The following is a 15030-nucleotide window of genomic DNA, read 5'->3' as shown; positions in this document are numbered from 1 at the left end:
AGCGCCGTCGCCCCGTGGTTCTTCTCTTGGCTATACCGACCCGCGTCACCAATGCGTCTCCTCTCGGGCCGTAGTGCCCGTCCCGCGGTCCACGGCCGCCCCGAGGCTGTCCGTTCCAGGTTATCCCCGTGACTGCACCAACCCTTGCGCCGCCGCTGTGTCGCCCCTTCGGGCCGTGGCGAGCGTGGCACGCGGTCCACGGCGCCGTCCTGAGACCGTTCCCACGGTTGCACCGAGTCGGGTTCTGCCGCTGCACCGCCACTTCGGGTCGTCAAGCCGCGGCCTGCGGTCCCCGCCACCGCCCCGAGTCTTCCCGCCGTTGACCCGACCTGCCCGCCGTCGTTGCGTCGCCCCTTTCGGCCGTAGCGCCGCGGCCCGCGGTCCACCCCGCCGTCACCGCGTGTCGACCTCCTGTGGTATGCGTCGCGCCATCTCCCTCGGCACGGGAACGCCACATCCACGCTGGTCTTCGTGCTGTCGGGTTCCTCGCCTACTTCGAGCATCGCCGCTGCTCTCGTAACCTAGCCGCCGCCGCTCTTATTTGGCCGCTGTCGCTCTTCTTTGGCCGCCGTCGCTGCTACCCTCGTAGCCATCGCCGTCGCCCGTCCACCTTCTTCGTGTTCGTCCAGCACCAGCCTGTCGCCAACGTCGCCGTCATCTAGCCCCCGACAACCGCGGGCGACATCGGCCCCGCGCCGATTGGCGCTGCAACCGTCGTCGAGTCTTTCTCTGTTGGCCTCTCCGACTTCTCCGACATGGCGTACAGCTCGTGCAGGTCCCAGTCTACGCATTCCCGGTGCTGGCAACACCGAAGCGTGCCTTCGTCCACGACGTGTCCCCGGGCCTGGCAAGCCTGGTGCGGCGCTTTGTCAACTGTCTTTGTCCGTCTATGCATGCCGGTGCTGGCAACACTGGTGTGTGCCTTCATCTACGGTGTGTCACCAGGCTTGGCAACCCCGGCGCGACGCGTCATCCACAACGTCTTCTCCCCGGCGCATCACTACATCGACACCACTTCGCACATGACTAACTCGGCACCTCCTTGCGCCCACGGCTCCACGACGACTCCCTCGACACCGGCTACCCCAACTCAACATCAGCCATGGCGTTCTTCGCACGACTACCTTGACCACGACTACACCACCTTACGCTCTCGGCTACCTCGACATCGGCACAAAAGGGCTATCATCTGCTTGAGCAACCCGTCGGCTTTCTCTACAGTCAACGCGTCCGCGATGCTCCCGCTACGACTGCGGGGGGATGTCAGCCCGCCGGCTGCTATTCTCTCTAGTCTGACCATCCGCGACGCTCTTATTGTTCGCAACACTACCGCTACGACTGCGGGGAAATGTTAGAGATATATTTGGGCTACATATGTTTGATAGTCTAGGATTTATAATCTGTCTCCTAGCTTATCTCTAGGAGAGGCGTCTTGCCCTCCAAGTCTTGTACTCAATATATACTCGCCGTCGAGGCTCAATAATACATCCATCATATTCCGCCAATCCCTCTCTCTCTCTCCCTTCTAACAATATATATGGTCCCATGCGGTTTGTAAATGAACCATCTATGGTAATCTATGTAGATATGTAATGAATATTTAAGAGATAGATTTAATAGCTCGTCTCAGGTAGGGTTTTATGGTGTAGGGTAAACATTCGCCACTTCAAGCTAGCTACACTTTTATTCTTTGTTACTGGATGCCACATAATATGTGCATGTGTAGAAGGCTGTATGTTTTCCTTTCAAAGATTAGAAGGTTGAATTTACATGCACAAGTAGTGTTTAGGTAACTTTGCGGGATGCACAAAAAGTTAAGTTTAGTGATCATGGCATCACATATGCTATATTTTGATAAGGGGAAAGTAAAGATCTATGACCTATGATGATATATTCCCAGAACATAGACTATGTTAGCAAATCATGATATATATACCATATCCAATGGTGTAGAATGAAGCTACTTATCTTCTCAAAGCTGTTCAAGACAATGAAAAATACCTTTTGCTTTTGAGCAAGGACGAATAATAAGTATATCTAGGTGTGCTAAAACCATGATGACCAGTCACCCATCCATTTCGAAATATAATTAATTAACCAACCATATATGGTCTAAGAGTAAAATACATTTTAATTTTTTAAATATAACTATGTGTAGGAAAATGAAAAGATATACAAGGAATAAACAATATCTTCAGATAATCTCGACAAACTGAAGTGCTTGTTCGGTAAGAGCGCAGTTGTATAACTTTGCTGTTATGTTGGTCACAAATTATGCGTTCCACTTCAGCTTCCCCTGAACATGTCAAAGATAATTTGATTTTGTCTATGATTATTATTCATGTAAAAGTTGCGCGTGCCCGACATCCACTTCCTTATAGAAGAGATGGTTATCTTTATTGTCAATTTATACATTGAGTCTTTCTCCTATATATAGGTATGTTAACTGCTCCGAGTGTTACATACTTGCTAGCAGGGAGTTGCTGGAAACATGTAAGTTGTCATAATGTTTCCCCATGTTTGATTTAATGCATGTGTTCTATATTGTTGTGTAATACAGTAACTTATAATTTATTTTGAGTAAGCTTCAACATCAGGATCTCATGATTATCAAAACCATGTAGTGAGAAAAGATTATGTTGTCCAATTAGAAACAAACTAATACATGTGTGCTCACAAAAACTAAGTAGTTGGGAGAGGTATTTGTGCTTATAATTATGACCAATGGCCAATGTAATATCTTTGAAAATTCACCATGTGTTTTACTTAATTGTGTGTCACCATAGGGTATTTTAATAAATAGAATCAATTAATAATATTTCCACTAACACCTTAGGTTCAATATTTATCATTTCATGCAAATGATGGCTCTATTGTTTTTGAGGAATAGGCAAGACATGTTGGTTGGAAGTTCCAACCAACATGCTTGAAATTTATCTTGTTAGATCATATAGGATCTTTACTCCCTTAGCTAGGTTCTAGAATTGGGGGGGGGGGGGATCTTTCAAGAGATACTTTTGAAAACCACTTTATTATAGTTATGTAATCTCCAAATTAATGCATGGTTAACCAACAACTAAGCAATTCATTCATGTACACTCTTAGTAAACTCTTTGTTACAGTCCCTTACGCCTCTATAGATACATATAATCTCATCTTGAAGGTCTACAAACACTCATGATCTTCAACCCTTCCTCGTGTGACTTTGTATTTTCAATATTCTTGTAGCATATAGCTAGGCTCATATTCATGAAATTATTTCCCTTGATTTATCGCTTAATTACATGCACATATTAGATACTCTAACAAAAAATTCTGTTAACTAATCCAGAGGGAAAATGGCGAAGAGAAACACTGTTGGCCTACTACTTGTCCTTGCAATTATGTTCTCCTACAATGTCTTGGAGGGCGGTGCACACCAGAGCCAAGTTGTATTCTCTCGCAAAGTGATGAATACAGAGCAGAAGGCATCCTTTAGTGGGATAAGTTCATCCCTTGGCGGGCATGTTTTTGGTGCGACCAATGCAGGAGGTGTGAGCAATAATGCTGAAATAGCAAATGTTGAAACTACCACTACCATAGAGTCCCACCGTGATGTCTCAGTGGGAGATTTTCATGGGATTAACCACAAACCACCAACTTATAACAGGCCATAATGATGAACCTAAGACAAGGGACCATGGGCACCAACTTGATATCCGTGGATGAACTAATTATCAAGTTGGCAATTTCTACACTAAAGATGTATTTCTTCATTATATGTGTGTGTAACTGTTTGTGATACCTCGCTGGTGTATTGGAGGGTCAAGCTATTTACTGTTGTACTAATATTGTACAAGGTAGTACTGTACAATACTGCAGAATAAATGATGCCCGTGGTCCATGGTAATGGCCACTATTTATATGTTCCATGCTATTCTTGTCGTTCTACAAGTAGAGCAACTTAGACTATAAAGTGGTAGCAAGGAAAACGGTTTTAGTCCACTTCTGATGCAAACAATATTAAAAAAAAAAGTCCATCTTAGACTATATGTTCAGTGAACCACTCTCATAATCGCCATCAGGTATGGTTGTGGTAAATGTGGCGTCTTTATACCATGAACGGCCTACGATGACCAACAATCTCTGTAAACTGAACTAGATCTACTGAAATATGAAGACAGTTTATCTATGTATGCATCTAAGTATATTGTCCTATACTGTTTGTAATGAACCGACTATGGCATCTTATCTAAGTATATAGTGGAAGTTTGGGACAGGGCTTGCCTGCTTCGGTCCCGTGCCCACGCACCACTAATTCTTCATCCAACGGATGTAATAATTTTCCTTCATCGGTGTCTCTTTTCTAACGAAACCTAATCATGGAGCTCTCGTATTCCGTCTCTCCTTTGTATGTATTCCCCCCCCCTCCCCTTTTACACTCCATTCAGACAACCAACCATGGTCCATGGGACCTCCCCGCCCCCCCTCACCGGGCACTTTCTCCCGCGTCGATGAACCACGAATCTTTATCAGAAGCTCGGGATTGAATCAGATCGGACCTGGGAGAGCCATCTAATGGATGTTATGGCAGGTAGGATTTTAAAGTACTCGTGTACGCTCAACATTCATACTCCCCTTTTTAGCACCGGTCTCAAAAATCACTGTAACCAAGTACTATCTTTCTCCTGGTTTATTAGTCCCCATTATATTTTGTGCCAAATTTGACCAAAGATTTAACTAATAAAATGTTAATGCATGTCACCAACAATTATATCACTGGATTTGTATTTAAACATATTTTCGATGGTATTATTTTTATGACATGCATTAATATTTTGTTAATTACATTTTTTTATCAAAATTTGACACAAAATACAACAAGGACCAATAAACCAGGACGGAGGTGGTATGACCCATTTAAGCGATGGACCATGTTACGTATTAATGGAGCATGCATGGACACATCTCTCCTTCATGCAGTTGTTGGTTCCCGACTAAGAGTAAAACGCAAGGGGCCTATTACCATAGCATTGGGCCTTACAAAGTCAAATTATGATTTTTAGACAAGCCTAATAAGCTGAAAAAGAGAAAGTATCATTTAGTATTTGTTGGCGCATAATGTGTGTGTGTGTGTGTGTGTGTGTGTGTGTGTGTGTGTGTGTGTGTGTGTGTGTGTGCGAGCGCGCGCGCGTGTGTGTTGAATTTACATGCACAAGGAATTAAGATGATAATCTAGTAAGAATTCCCATATATCTATCTATACCTAATATTAAAGGATAGTGCGTTTCTTCGTTTCTTGTCCGTTCACGTACTCTAAAGTGCCCATAAAGTTATAATAAATTACCCATTGTGCCACCCGTAAATGAAAAAAGCCTACAATAATTGTTTCTCTGATTTTTTCCGCCAGTCATCGAAACTACCCCTAAAGTTGAAGTAAATTACCCACCCGCCACCTGTAAGTAAAAAAAACTCTTCGTTAATTGTTTCTCTGAATTTTTCATCTGCCATCGAAACTGCCCTAAAGTTGAAGTAAATTACCCACCTTGTCACCCGTAAAAATGAAATAAATGAGCTTTCCTCTGAATTATTCGTTTGAACTTGATTTGAGGACCACAATTTTATTATCCCGTTGCAACACACATATGCCTTTTTGCTAGTGATATGTATTCTAGCATTAGTGTTCAAGTAACCTTTATTTTGTGGGATGTAAGAAACATTAAATTTGTAGATCACGATTTAGAATAAATGTCTAGAACTGAGGACGTTATTTTCTTGGAACCTAGACTATATTAGCAAATCATAATATATAGCATATCCAACGGTGTAGAATGAGACTACTTATATTGTTGAAAGAAGACAATAACATTTTTTTGCCTTTTGAGTGATGACAAATAAGTGTATACATGTGTGCTAAAAGTATGATGAAAATTAACTTATCCCTTTAGTCAAACAAATATGGTTTAGAGTAAAATGCAACATTTAAAAAAAATATAAAGGTGCATAAGGCAATGTAAAAACATTGCAAGGAATACAAAATATCTTATCTTGCAGTGCATCAGGCCTTAGCTTGAGCACCACACCGATCCACACATCATCACCAATCCCTCCTAGCTAGAAATTGATCACATCTGATGATTGCTCCTGTTATTGCTGACCTGCACAAGCCCGGCCTTACACGCCGAGCCTCTGGGGCCACTTCTTCCTCAACTATGCCCCACGCACTCCGTCACAAGTTTAATTATGTATATGCTTTGATATTTTGAAATAAAGGAAGCCCCCTTACTTTTTATCGCCGCACCAACATATTACTGAATGCACATGCACACCATATATAGTTTTGTGGCATATATTATTTTTCCATGTGTCCATATATGAAAGTTTCGAGTTATTTTGTTTGAAACTCTCCCTATCAATAGTCAATAATTTCCAAGAGGATATAAGTTTTCCTGCCTTGCAGTATTTGGCTATGAAGGACATGGCAAGTATCAAGAAGGAGCGGGTGAGAAAGATCATCTTGGCCGCCGGATCTTCTTCTGATTTACCTACAAAGATGGAGCTTGCGGACACACTTCATTGGACCGGTGTGGCCTATATATCACTCTGCCAAAGAGATCCAAGAGTTACTATGTGGCATGCAAGGTGGCGAACAAGGCTTTGGTAATTGAAGAAGCATGGATGGACATAGTCCACAGAATGCCTCCACAGAAAACAGCCGATCTTGCCCGGGCAATGGATTTTAAGTACAAGCCCGAAGATGTGTTTACCCTCGCATCTAGTCTCAAAGGGACATTAGCTTCACTTTATGCGAATCAACTATGTACCATTTTTTTATTGCGATGGAATATGAACCTTTCTCAAGAAAAAAAATATGACATGATGATCTCACATACATATTGTATTTTTAATTAAATTCTCAGATAATATGAGGTGTACTATAAATATTGTACTTTGTTTCAGCGAGAACTGCATATTGTGTAGCTATCATGTATAGTAGTTTTTCTGGTCCATGTCTAGCTATCCATGTACATGTTCGATTAATATATACAACTTATGTAATATATAGAGAGAGTTGTGGGAGCGGCAATTTGGCTCTCGGGTCCAAATGCTCATGTGGATGAAAAGTAAAATAATAAAAAAAATCCAATTTCTTTTGCCATGCAAGATACTTGATTGCGTGATTCATGTGCCAAATTTGGTGGTGTTTGGGTATTTGAGTAGCTCTCAGCAAAAAAAAAAATCAAGCATGTGAGGAAGTTTGAAAAAACACACTGTTCAGAGCTCATTTTATCTTTTTTGTCACGAGCTCCTTGCATGTTATCTACCCATGAAATTTTGCACCACTCAAGCATTTTGCATGCATAAAAAAACATATTTTTTTTGAAATTATTTGCTTTTAACTGTTCACAGGAAGTAGATGAGCCCGGGCTCGGATAGTTGAGCAATAATATCACGCAAAAAGATATGCATACAGCTGCTGCAATCAGTGAGAGTTGCAAAGTTTGTGTATGCCCGCCAACGTCTGTACGTCGTACAGAGGTACTTTAGTTTTGAGTTGTTTAGTGACTTTTGTGTTGGCATAAGGGCATCTCCAGCCGCCGGAAAATAGCAGCGCTTCGCCGCGGCAGCCCCTCTCACAACAGCTGGGCGTTTCCGGCCGCGGAGGCGCGGTTTAACAGCGGGTACACGCCCACCGAGCGCAAGGTGTTCGGCGTTTTGCCTGCCTTGGCGATGGACTCGGATGAGGAGGAAGAGCTCGCCGTGCTGCTGGAGGAGGAAGCCGCGGCCGACGTCCAGGAAGAAGAGCATCTCATGGTGCTCGCCACCCTCGCCCAGCTGCTGGCGAGCAATGAAAAGCCGCGGCGAGGTGGCTCTGCGCCGGGGCGGATGAAAGCAAAGAACCGGCCATCGTCTCCAAGGCTACTGCATGCTCTATTCCGACTACTTCGCCGATGCTCCACTTCATGGCGAGAGAACATTTCGGCGCCGTTATCGGATGAGCCGAAAGCTCTTCCTCAGGATTGTGAATTCCATCCGACAACTACTTCAAGTGCAAGATGGATTGCACTGTTGCTCTTGGATTCACCTCCATCCAGAAGTGCACGACAGCGATGAGGATGCTTGCATATGGAGCTTCCAGTGATTCACTCGACGACTATGGGCGCATGGCCGAGTCCACTAGCATAGAATGTTTCTACAAGTTCTGTCGGGCAGTGGTGGCAGTGTTTGGGCCACAATACTTGAGAACACCCAATGCGGAAGACACTGCTCGGATCCTAGCCCAGAATGCAGCAAGAGGATTTCCTGGGATGCTTGGAAGTATCGACTGCATGCATTGGAAATGGAAGAATTGCCCATTTGGTTGGCAGGGGATGTATAAAGGCGTCAAAGGCGGTTGCAGTGTGGTGCTTGATGCGGTAGCCACACAGGACCTCTGGATTTGGCACTCCTTCTTTGGTATGCCAGGAACTCACAATGACATCAACGTGCTGCAGTGCTCTTCTGTTTTTGCCAAGCTCGTTGAGGGCCATTCTCCTCCGGTGAACTTCGAGATCAATGGGCACCAATACAACAAGGGGTACTATCTAGCTGACGGCATCTATCCGAGATGGTCGACATTTGTGAAGACGATCTCAAACCCTGTGGCAGGAGGCAAGAACGCCTGGTTTGCGAAGCTTCAGGAGGCTGGCAGGAAGGATGTCAAGCGGGCATTTGGTGTGCTCCAATCTCGATTTGCTGTTGTTCGGTACCCCGCTCAGACCTGGTCCAAAGATCAAATGTGGGAGATTGTGACTTGCTATGTCATCTTGCACAACATGATCATCGAGAGCGAGTAAGAAGACCCAGTGTTTGACACTGAACCATACTACAGGCAGGGTCCTTTAGCCGAAGTTGATCACCAGCTACCGGTAACTTGGACTGCCTATCTCAGTATGCGTCAGGAGATCCGAGACCCACAGGTGCATCATCAACTGCAGAAAGATCTGATTGAGCACCTATGGAGGCTCAAGGGGGACGCCGTGTGATGAAATACGAGTTTTTATTTGTTGAACTATATAATTTGTATTGAACTATTTGTTGTTGTACTATTTTGTTGAAGTATTTGATTTTTCTGGGATGAAATATGTGATAAGAAATAATTGTGTTGATAATTGAACGCCGAGACACGGCGAAACCACGCCAAATATGGGCCTATTCTCGTCCATATGGGCCCTTTATTCGCCGAAATTGGGCTGCAAAGTGGGCCAATTTCGGCGCCTGGGGACAAGCTGGGGGCGACGACTGGGCGCAAAACCGCCCCCAGCGTCGATTGTATCGCCGGCTCGCCCCCAGGGGGTGATTTTTATGCGTCCTGGGGGGGCCAACGGCTGGAGATGCCCTAAATCATTAGATCGTAGTTCCTTCTTCTCGAAAAAAAAGATCAGTTCCTTCTTCTCGCAAAAAAAAAAGAGATCGTAGTTCCTTCTGTGACTTGTCATCAGCATACAACTTTCCGCAAAAAAGAAAAAAACTCTGGAGCTGACATCTGTTGGGAAAACAACAAGACGTGAGGTTCAGTTGGCTGTAATTAAACTGCCAGCAAAGAGACAGGATCAAAGATGAAAAATAGGAACAAATAGTAGTCCCGAAATAAGGAACACACGCAAATCTTAGAAGCACTTGTCTACAAGACTACAAAGCTGTGAATTTAGCCAGCTCTAGACAAGTGCTCCCAAGTTAGAATCGACTGCTATAGTCAACAGGTTCTTCACCGCCACCGTGACACAGAAAGATCAAAACAATATATTTGAGAAAAGAAAAGTTGCAACAAATCGACCAGTATAGCACAGAAAATGAAAATTGGAGAACGGCCGATCAATGTGCAATTAACACCGTTATCAACAACACAACCGTCAGGACAGACTAAAATGACAAACAATAGCACAAACCATTTGTAACCGGTGGTTCGGCACGCAATCATCGTCGAAACAGCTTAAAATGTCAAACACAGTCCACATTATTTGTAACCTGTGGTTCGTGAGACGGAAAATCATCGGTAAGAATCAGTACTAAAACAACAGTGACTCCAGCCATCCTGCAAACACACCCCTACACAGAACAATTATACAACTATGTTTTCGTCTCCAGCACAGCCATTCGGTGCTTTCTTACTGTACCACCTTTGTTTAGTCCTTCGTCCATATGTTTTTTCTAGAACTCATCCATATGTACATTGTTGTAAGATAAGGTCCCCTCAAGCCTATCTGCCATTTCCTTTGAAAAAATAACTGAGAGGCCTCATATCAATTTTCTCTTTTCCTTTTTTCTTACGGGAAGAGGCCTCATAACAACTACAGATTTTTTTGAGGGGTTCATATCAACTACAGATGTCCATATGTGAGCCTCATACAAATTTCCCTTTTTCCTTTTTGCAGGAAGAGGCTTCATATCACCGAGTGTACGGATTAGACAACAAGCCCAAAAGAATTTAGGCCCATTACGAAAAAATCAAATCAAGGCTGACTCAAGGAAAAAACATTCCGTCTGATATCAAATTTTGTTCATACAGTTGATCTCCACGCTACTAATGAAAAATACTCCTATGCCATAAAATCACACAAAAGCTTTTTGTATTATATGTACCATTTTTATTCCCATTTGAAAATTTTCATGTATTCCAAAAGAATTGCTCATGACTATAGAAAAAAGGTTCACAAATCTCAAAAGGGGTTATTTATGTATCACTGCACAACATGTCCACATGTATGATAATAAATGTTTGTGAATAAAAAAATGTTCATTGTTTATAATAAAAATAAACTCTAAATATAAGGCAGTATAAAATTTAAAATAAAATAAATTGGGAAATGGCCAAAAATAAGAAAAAGTCAAAATAAAAAGTGGAATGAATATAGAAAAAGGAAAGGAAAAGAAAAGAAAAGAGGAAAGGAAACAAGAAAGAGAAGGAAATATTCTCGCTTATTGGGCAAACCCAACTGCCCTGATCTTCATGCGAGGATTCCTTTGCCCTTGCTTAAGGTGAGCGCTGATTCTAAAAAAAACTTGAGGTGAGCGCTAGGAAATCCGAGCCATGAGGCCTGATACTGTGAGGGCAAACAAACATGAGTATCGATAACTGCAATAGCCAACAGTCCATAGAGTATAGATTATTCAGTTAAAGCAGCATGACTACAAGAAAAGAACAATAAATATTTCCCATGTATTTGTCTTCCCAGGGTTGAGCGCCAGGGGAAAGGGGGAAACTGTGCATACCACATAACTGCCAAAATGGAACCTGAAATTCATCGACCGGCCATGTATTTCTGTTGCTCTCCAGACAAAGGCTCACAGAACCTACAATGTGGTTATTTTTGTCAGTTATCTGAAAGCACATTACAATAATGCTTAAAAAAATTGGTTAGTACCAAGGCGTGCTGATTACAAGAAAACGTGAAGTATTATAGCCTTTTGCAATGCTAAGCTGATGTGGACGGGGTGTTTCCGATGGAGCACAAGCTCCAGGCAATGTATAGGAATGGACAAGGAGAGGAAATGACAGCTACAACAACAAGAAACAAGCCCGCCACTATTTGGCTTCTGCGTGTGCTAACAATAACCTAAGCAGTGAACTATATGATAGTAAAGCTAGCCTTGGACATTATTGGTCCTGCTCATTATTTTTTCCAGCCCCGGGTAAGTTCCATGCAATTTTCTGAACTGAGATTAAGATAAACTATCCGTATTGGGCTACAACTTGAGCCCAATTGGAGCACTCTGTCCAAATTTTGTTGCTTCTCAGATCTAATACATGAAAAAATGAAGTGGTGTAGAAGTTTAAGCCCTTCAAGAATTAATAACTTAACTATGTGCATGGGCCAGATGCTGCATAAATTACAAATAGCTGATTCATATGGGAACAAGAACAATGGTACTAATGCATTGTTTAAGAATGTACAATCTAGAGGACTACAAATCATGATATAGCACGGACACCCAAAGGGATCAAGTTTTACTAACTAACAAGGGACTGAACCAGGAAGAATATTACTACCAAAACAGAAGCTATATACTGTTGCCTGCTTCAAGGTGCTGAAATGAGACTCACGATTCTTACTGAAGGTAAGTGCGAAAGGTTCCAGTTTCAGTCTTAGTGTTGTCCAACAAACAAAAAAACATTACATCATGATAATATTTGTCTGTTACTTAGAAGCACCTTCAGGTAAATTATGGTACACACACTGACAAAGGAAAATGGCAAAAACAAAGTTGAAAGCGACGTACTCTAAATTCACTAGAATATGGGCGTAAACAAACAAGACGATGCAACTCGGGGCAGTTTCTAAGGACAACATTAGTTTTATACTCATGATTCTCTCTTGGCTGCATCCACATACCAACTCTCTTCAAATCAACATTCTTTTCCTGTATGTGGCTACTTGAAACCAGCATTTGACAACTCCTTTGAGTTACATCATCTTAGCTATAATGGTTGCTCTAGAAATAGCAGGATGGGTAGCCTCACCCTTCATCAGCAGGCTAGTTGATAAGGTGTGCTCCTATGCTGGAGATCAGGGGCAACAGCAAAATACAACGGAGAAACTAAGAATCGTGCAGAAGAAACTATCATCAATCCAAATAACGTTGGGCTCCTTTGATTCACAGGGTTTGAGAAGCGTAGGAATAGGAAACATACAGGAACAGGATGTACTGTCAACTGAAATCCTACGTCAGGTAGCAAAACAGAGGATTTTTTCCATGAAGTCCAACCTCATGCTTGTTTTCCTGTGAAAATGAACTAAGAAGTTCCTATAGGATTAGTTCCCGAGGAATGCAATCCAGCGAATCAAACAGCACGTAAAGGAAAAATTCCAGAGGGTGTCAATCCTGTAAAATTCCTCTGCAAATCCTATGAATCAAAGGAGGCCTAGCATAGTTGAGAGAGTGCAAGCTAGGAACACAACCATGGGAAGCTGGCTACAGAGAATCAAAGATGCTGCTTTTGAGGCTGAGGATGTTCTTGATTCCTTTCACTGTCTAGTTCTTCAAGCACAAGATGAAGACAAGGGCAAGGTTAGTTCTGTTGCTTCACCCACAGCTGGTTCTTCCTCTACATCCACAACCATCACCACCACTGCTTCTACCATCACTAGCAGCGGCTCAGCTGTAAAACAGCCGGTTTGTGTACGCAAGCGCTTCCATTTCTCGGATGAGCATATCAACAAGTTAATTTCTGCAGTGGATAGATTAGTTGAGATTGAAAGTGAGATGCCCATGTTCCTGAAGTTAGTGGAGCTAGAGGACAAGAGATCAGACCAACCCATTCAGCAGCGTACAACAACATCCATGCAAGGCCCCTCAAAGTTTTTTGGTCGGGTCAATGAAGAGAAACATCTAAGGCAATTACTTACGCAGATAAATGAAGAATCCAGTCAGCCATATGATGTTATATCAGTTGTTGGCATTGGTGGTGTTGGTAAGACTGCATTAGTGCAGAAAATTTATAGCCACCTCCATGCTAAAAGTGACTTCAGTCTCACGATATGGCTCCATGTCTCAGAAAAGTTTGATGTCGGACGTCTAACGAAAGAAATGGTACAGTCGGATAATCTCACCATATCCGCTGACTTGAAAAGCAGTAGTTTAGATCAAGCTCAACGGATACTTCAAGAAAAGCTGAATGGGAACAGGATTTTGATAGTCCTTGATGATGTATGGAATGAATTGAGCAGCCAATGGGAGAACCTATGCAAACCCCTGCGGTTTGCTGGTAAGGGAAGCAAAGTAATAGTTACAACTCGAAGTAAAAATGTTGCAAGCATGAATGAATCAACAGAGATCATGCACTTACAAGGCTTAGAAGATGAAGACTACTGGGGTTTCTTTTCACAGGGTGCATTCGGTGATGCAAATCCTTCTGATTTTCCACAACTGGAAAAAATTGGCCGAGAGGTGATGAGCAAGTTGTCGGGATCACCTTTAGCAGCAAAGACAGTTGGAGGTTCATTGAAACCGAAGCTAGAAGAAAAACATTGGGAGGCTATCTGTGGAAGGAACTTGTGGCAAATAGAGCAAAAGGAAGATGATATTATACCAGTATTGCGACTGAGTTATGAGCATCTTCCTGACCATTTGAAGCAATGTTTTGTTTACTTTGCATTGTTTCCTAAGAAATACCACCTTCGAGGAGATGAGCTAATACAGATGTGGAGAGCTCATGGTTTCCTTGACACGCAAACACCAGATGAAACTGCACATCAATATATCAATGATCTCTTGCAGCTTTCATTCATTGAGAAGGTACCCAACCAAGAGGACCACCATGTAGTTCACAACTTGCTACATGATTTTGCAGAGTCAATCTCCAATGGAGAACACTTCCGAATAGACGATGACTTTGAGAAGAATTCAAGAAATGTATGTATTCCGAGAAATGTTCGTCACCTATATGTCACTGCAAGCAATATCTTGTACATGAGTTTGGAAGAATTCAAAGAATCAAAAAGAAATCTGAGAAGCTTAATAATAAGCAATGCACAAGAAGGTTCTTCCAGCAAAAGGATCGCCTCGTCAAACTTCAACCATGTTCTTGATCAGACACTCCAAGAGCTAAGAAGCTTAAGGGTCTTAATACTGCACAATCCTGATGGTATTTTCCCAGACAATATCGGGCATTTGGTCCACCTTAGGTACCTAAACATCCATGAAAGTAGGAGCTTTATCAACGTTCCCGAGTCATTATTCAAACTCTACAATTTACATGGCTTGAATGTGCAAGTTCACCAAGAAAAAACCATGAAGAGAGAACTTCAAGAGGGCTTAAGCAGGCTGACCCAGTTAAGATACTTAAAGGGGCCAAAGGAAATAATTTCTGGCATAGAATGGATTGGCAGGCTAACATCCCTTGAGGAATTAGAGGAGTACAAAGTGAAGAGTAATATAACGCAGGGAAGAAGCATATGCCAACTGGGAGAGTTGAATGAACTTCGAGGGAAGCTAATCATAACAAATCTTCAGAATGTGATGCAGGAAAGAAGCAAATGAGGCAAAATTATTTGAGAAGAACCTGAACAA

General features: G+C 42.6%; 1 protein-coding gene and 1 long non-coding RNA gene across 2 annotated transcripts; both read left to right on the top strand.

Moving 5' to 3' along the window:
* The first annotated feature begins 1505 nt into the window (after nt 1-1505).
* Nucleotides 1506-3909, top strand: LOC125540725. Its single transcript, XR_007297366.1, has 2 exons — nt 1506-2493; nt 3332-3909. It is a non-coding gene; the product is annotated as an uncharacterized LOC125540725 (long non-coding RNA).
* Nucleotides 3910-11337: 7428 nt separating this feature from the next.
* LOC125540724 (putative disease resistance RPP13-like protein 1) lies at nt 11338-15010 on the top strand. Its single transcript, XM_048704303.1, has one exon. The coding sequence runs from the start codon at nt 12868-12870 to the stop codon at nt 14998-15000; it is 2133 nt and encodes a 710-aa protein (XP_048560260.1). The 5' UTR covers nt 11338-12867; the 3' UTR covers nt 15001-15010.
* Nucleotides 15011-15030: the final 20 nt, after the last annotated feature.

This window comes from Triticum urartu, chromosome 2 (genome assembly GCF_003073215.2).
Source record: "Triticum urartu cultivar G1812 chromosome 2, Tu2.1, whole genome shotgun sequence".
NCBI classification, from domain to species: Eukaryota; Viridiplantae; Streptophyta; class Magnoliopsida; order Poales; family Poaceae; genus Triticum; species Triticum urartu.
The sequence above is the reverse complement of the archived record's forward strand: the minus strand, read 5'-3'. Positions and strand labels throughout refer to the sequence as shown.

Bases quoted from the DNA above. Each gene is read 5' to 3' on its own strand.
- LOC125540724 (XM_048704303.1), top strand. From the start codon at position 12,868: ATGAATCAAAGGAGGCCTAGCATAGTTGAGAGAGTGCAAGCTAGGAAC.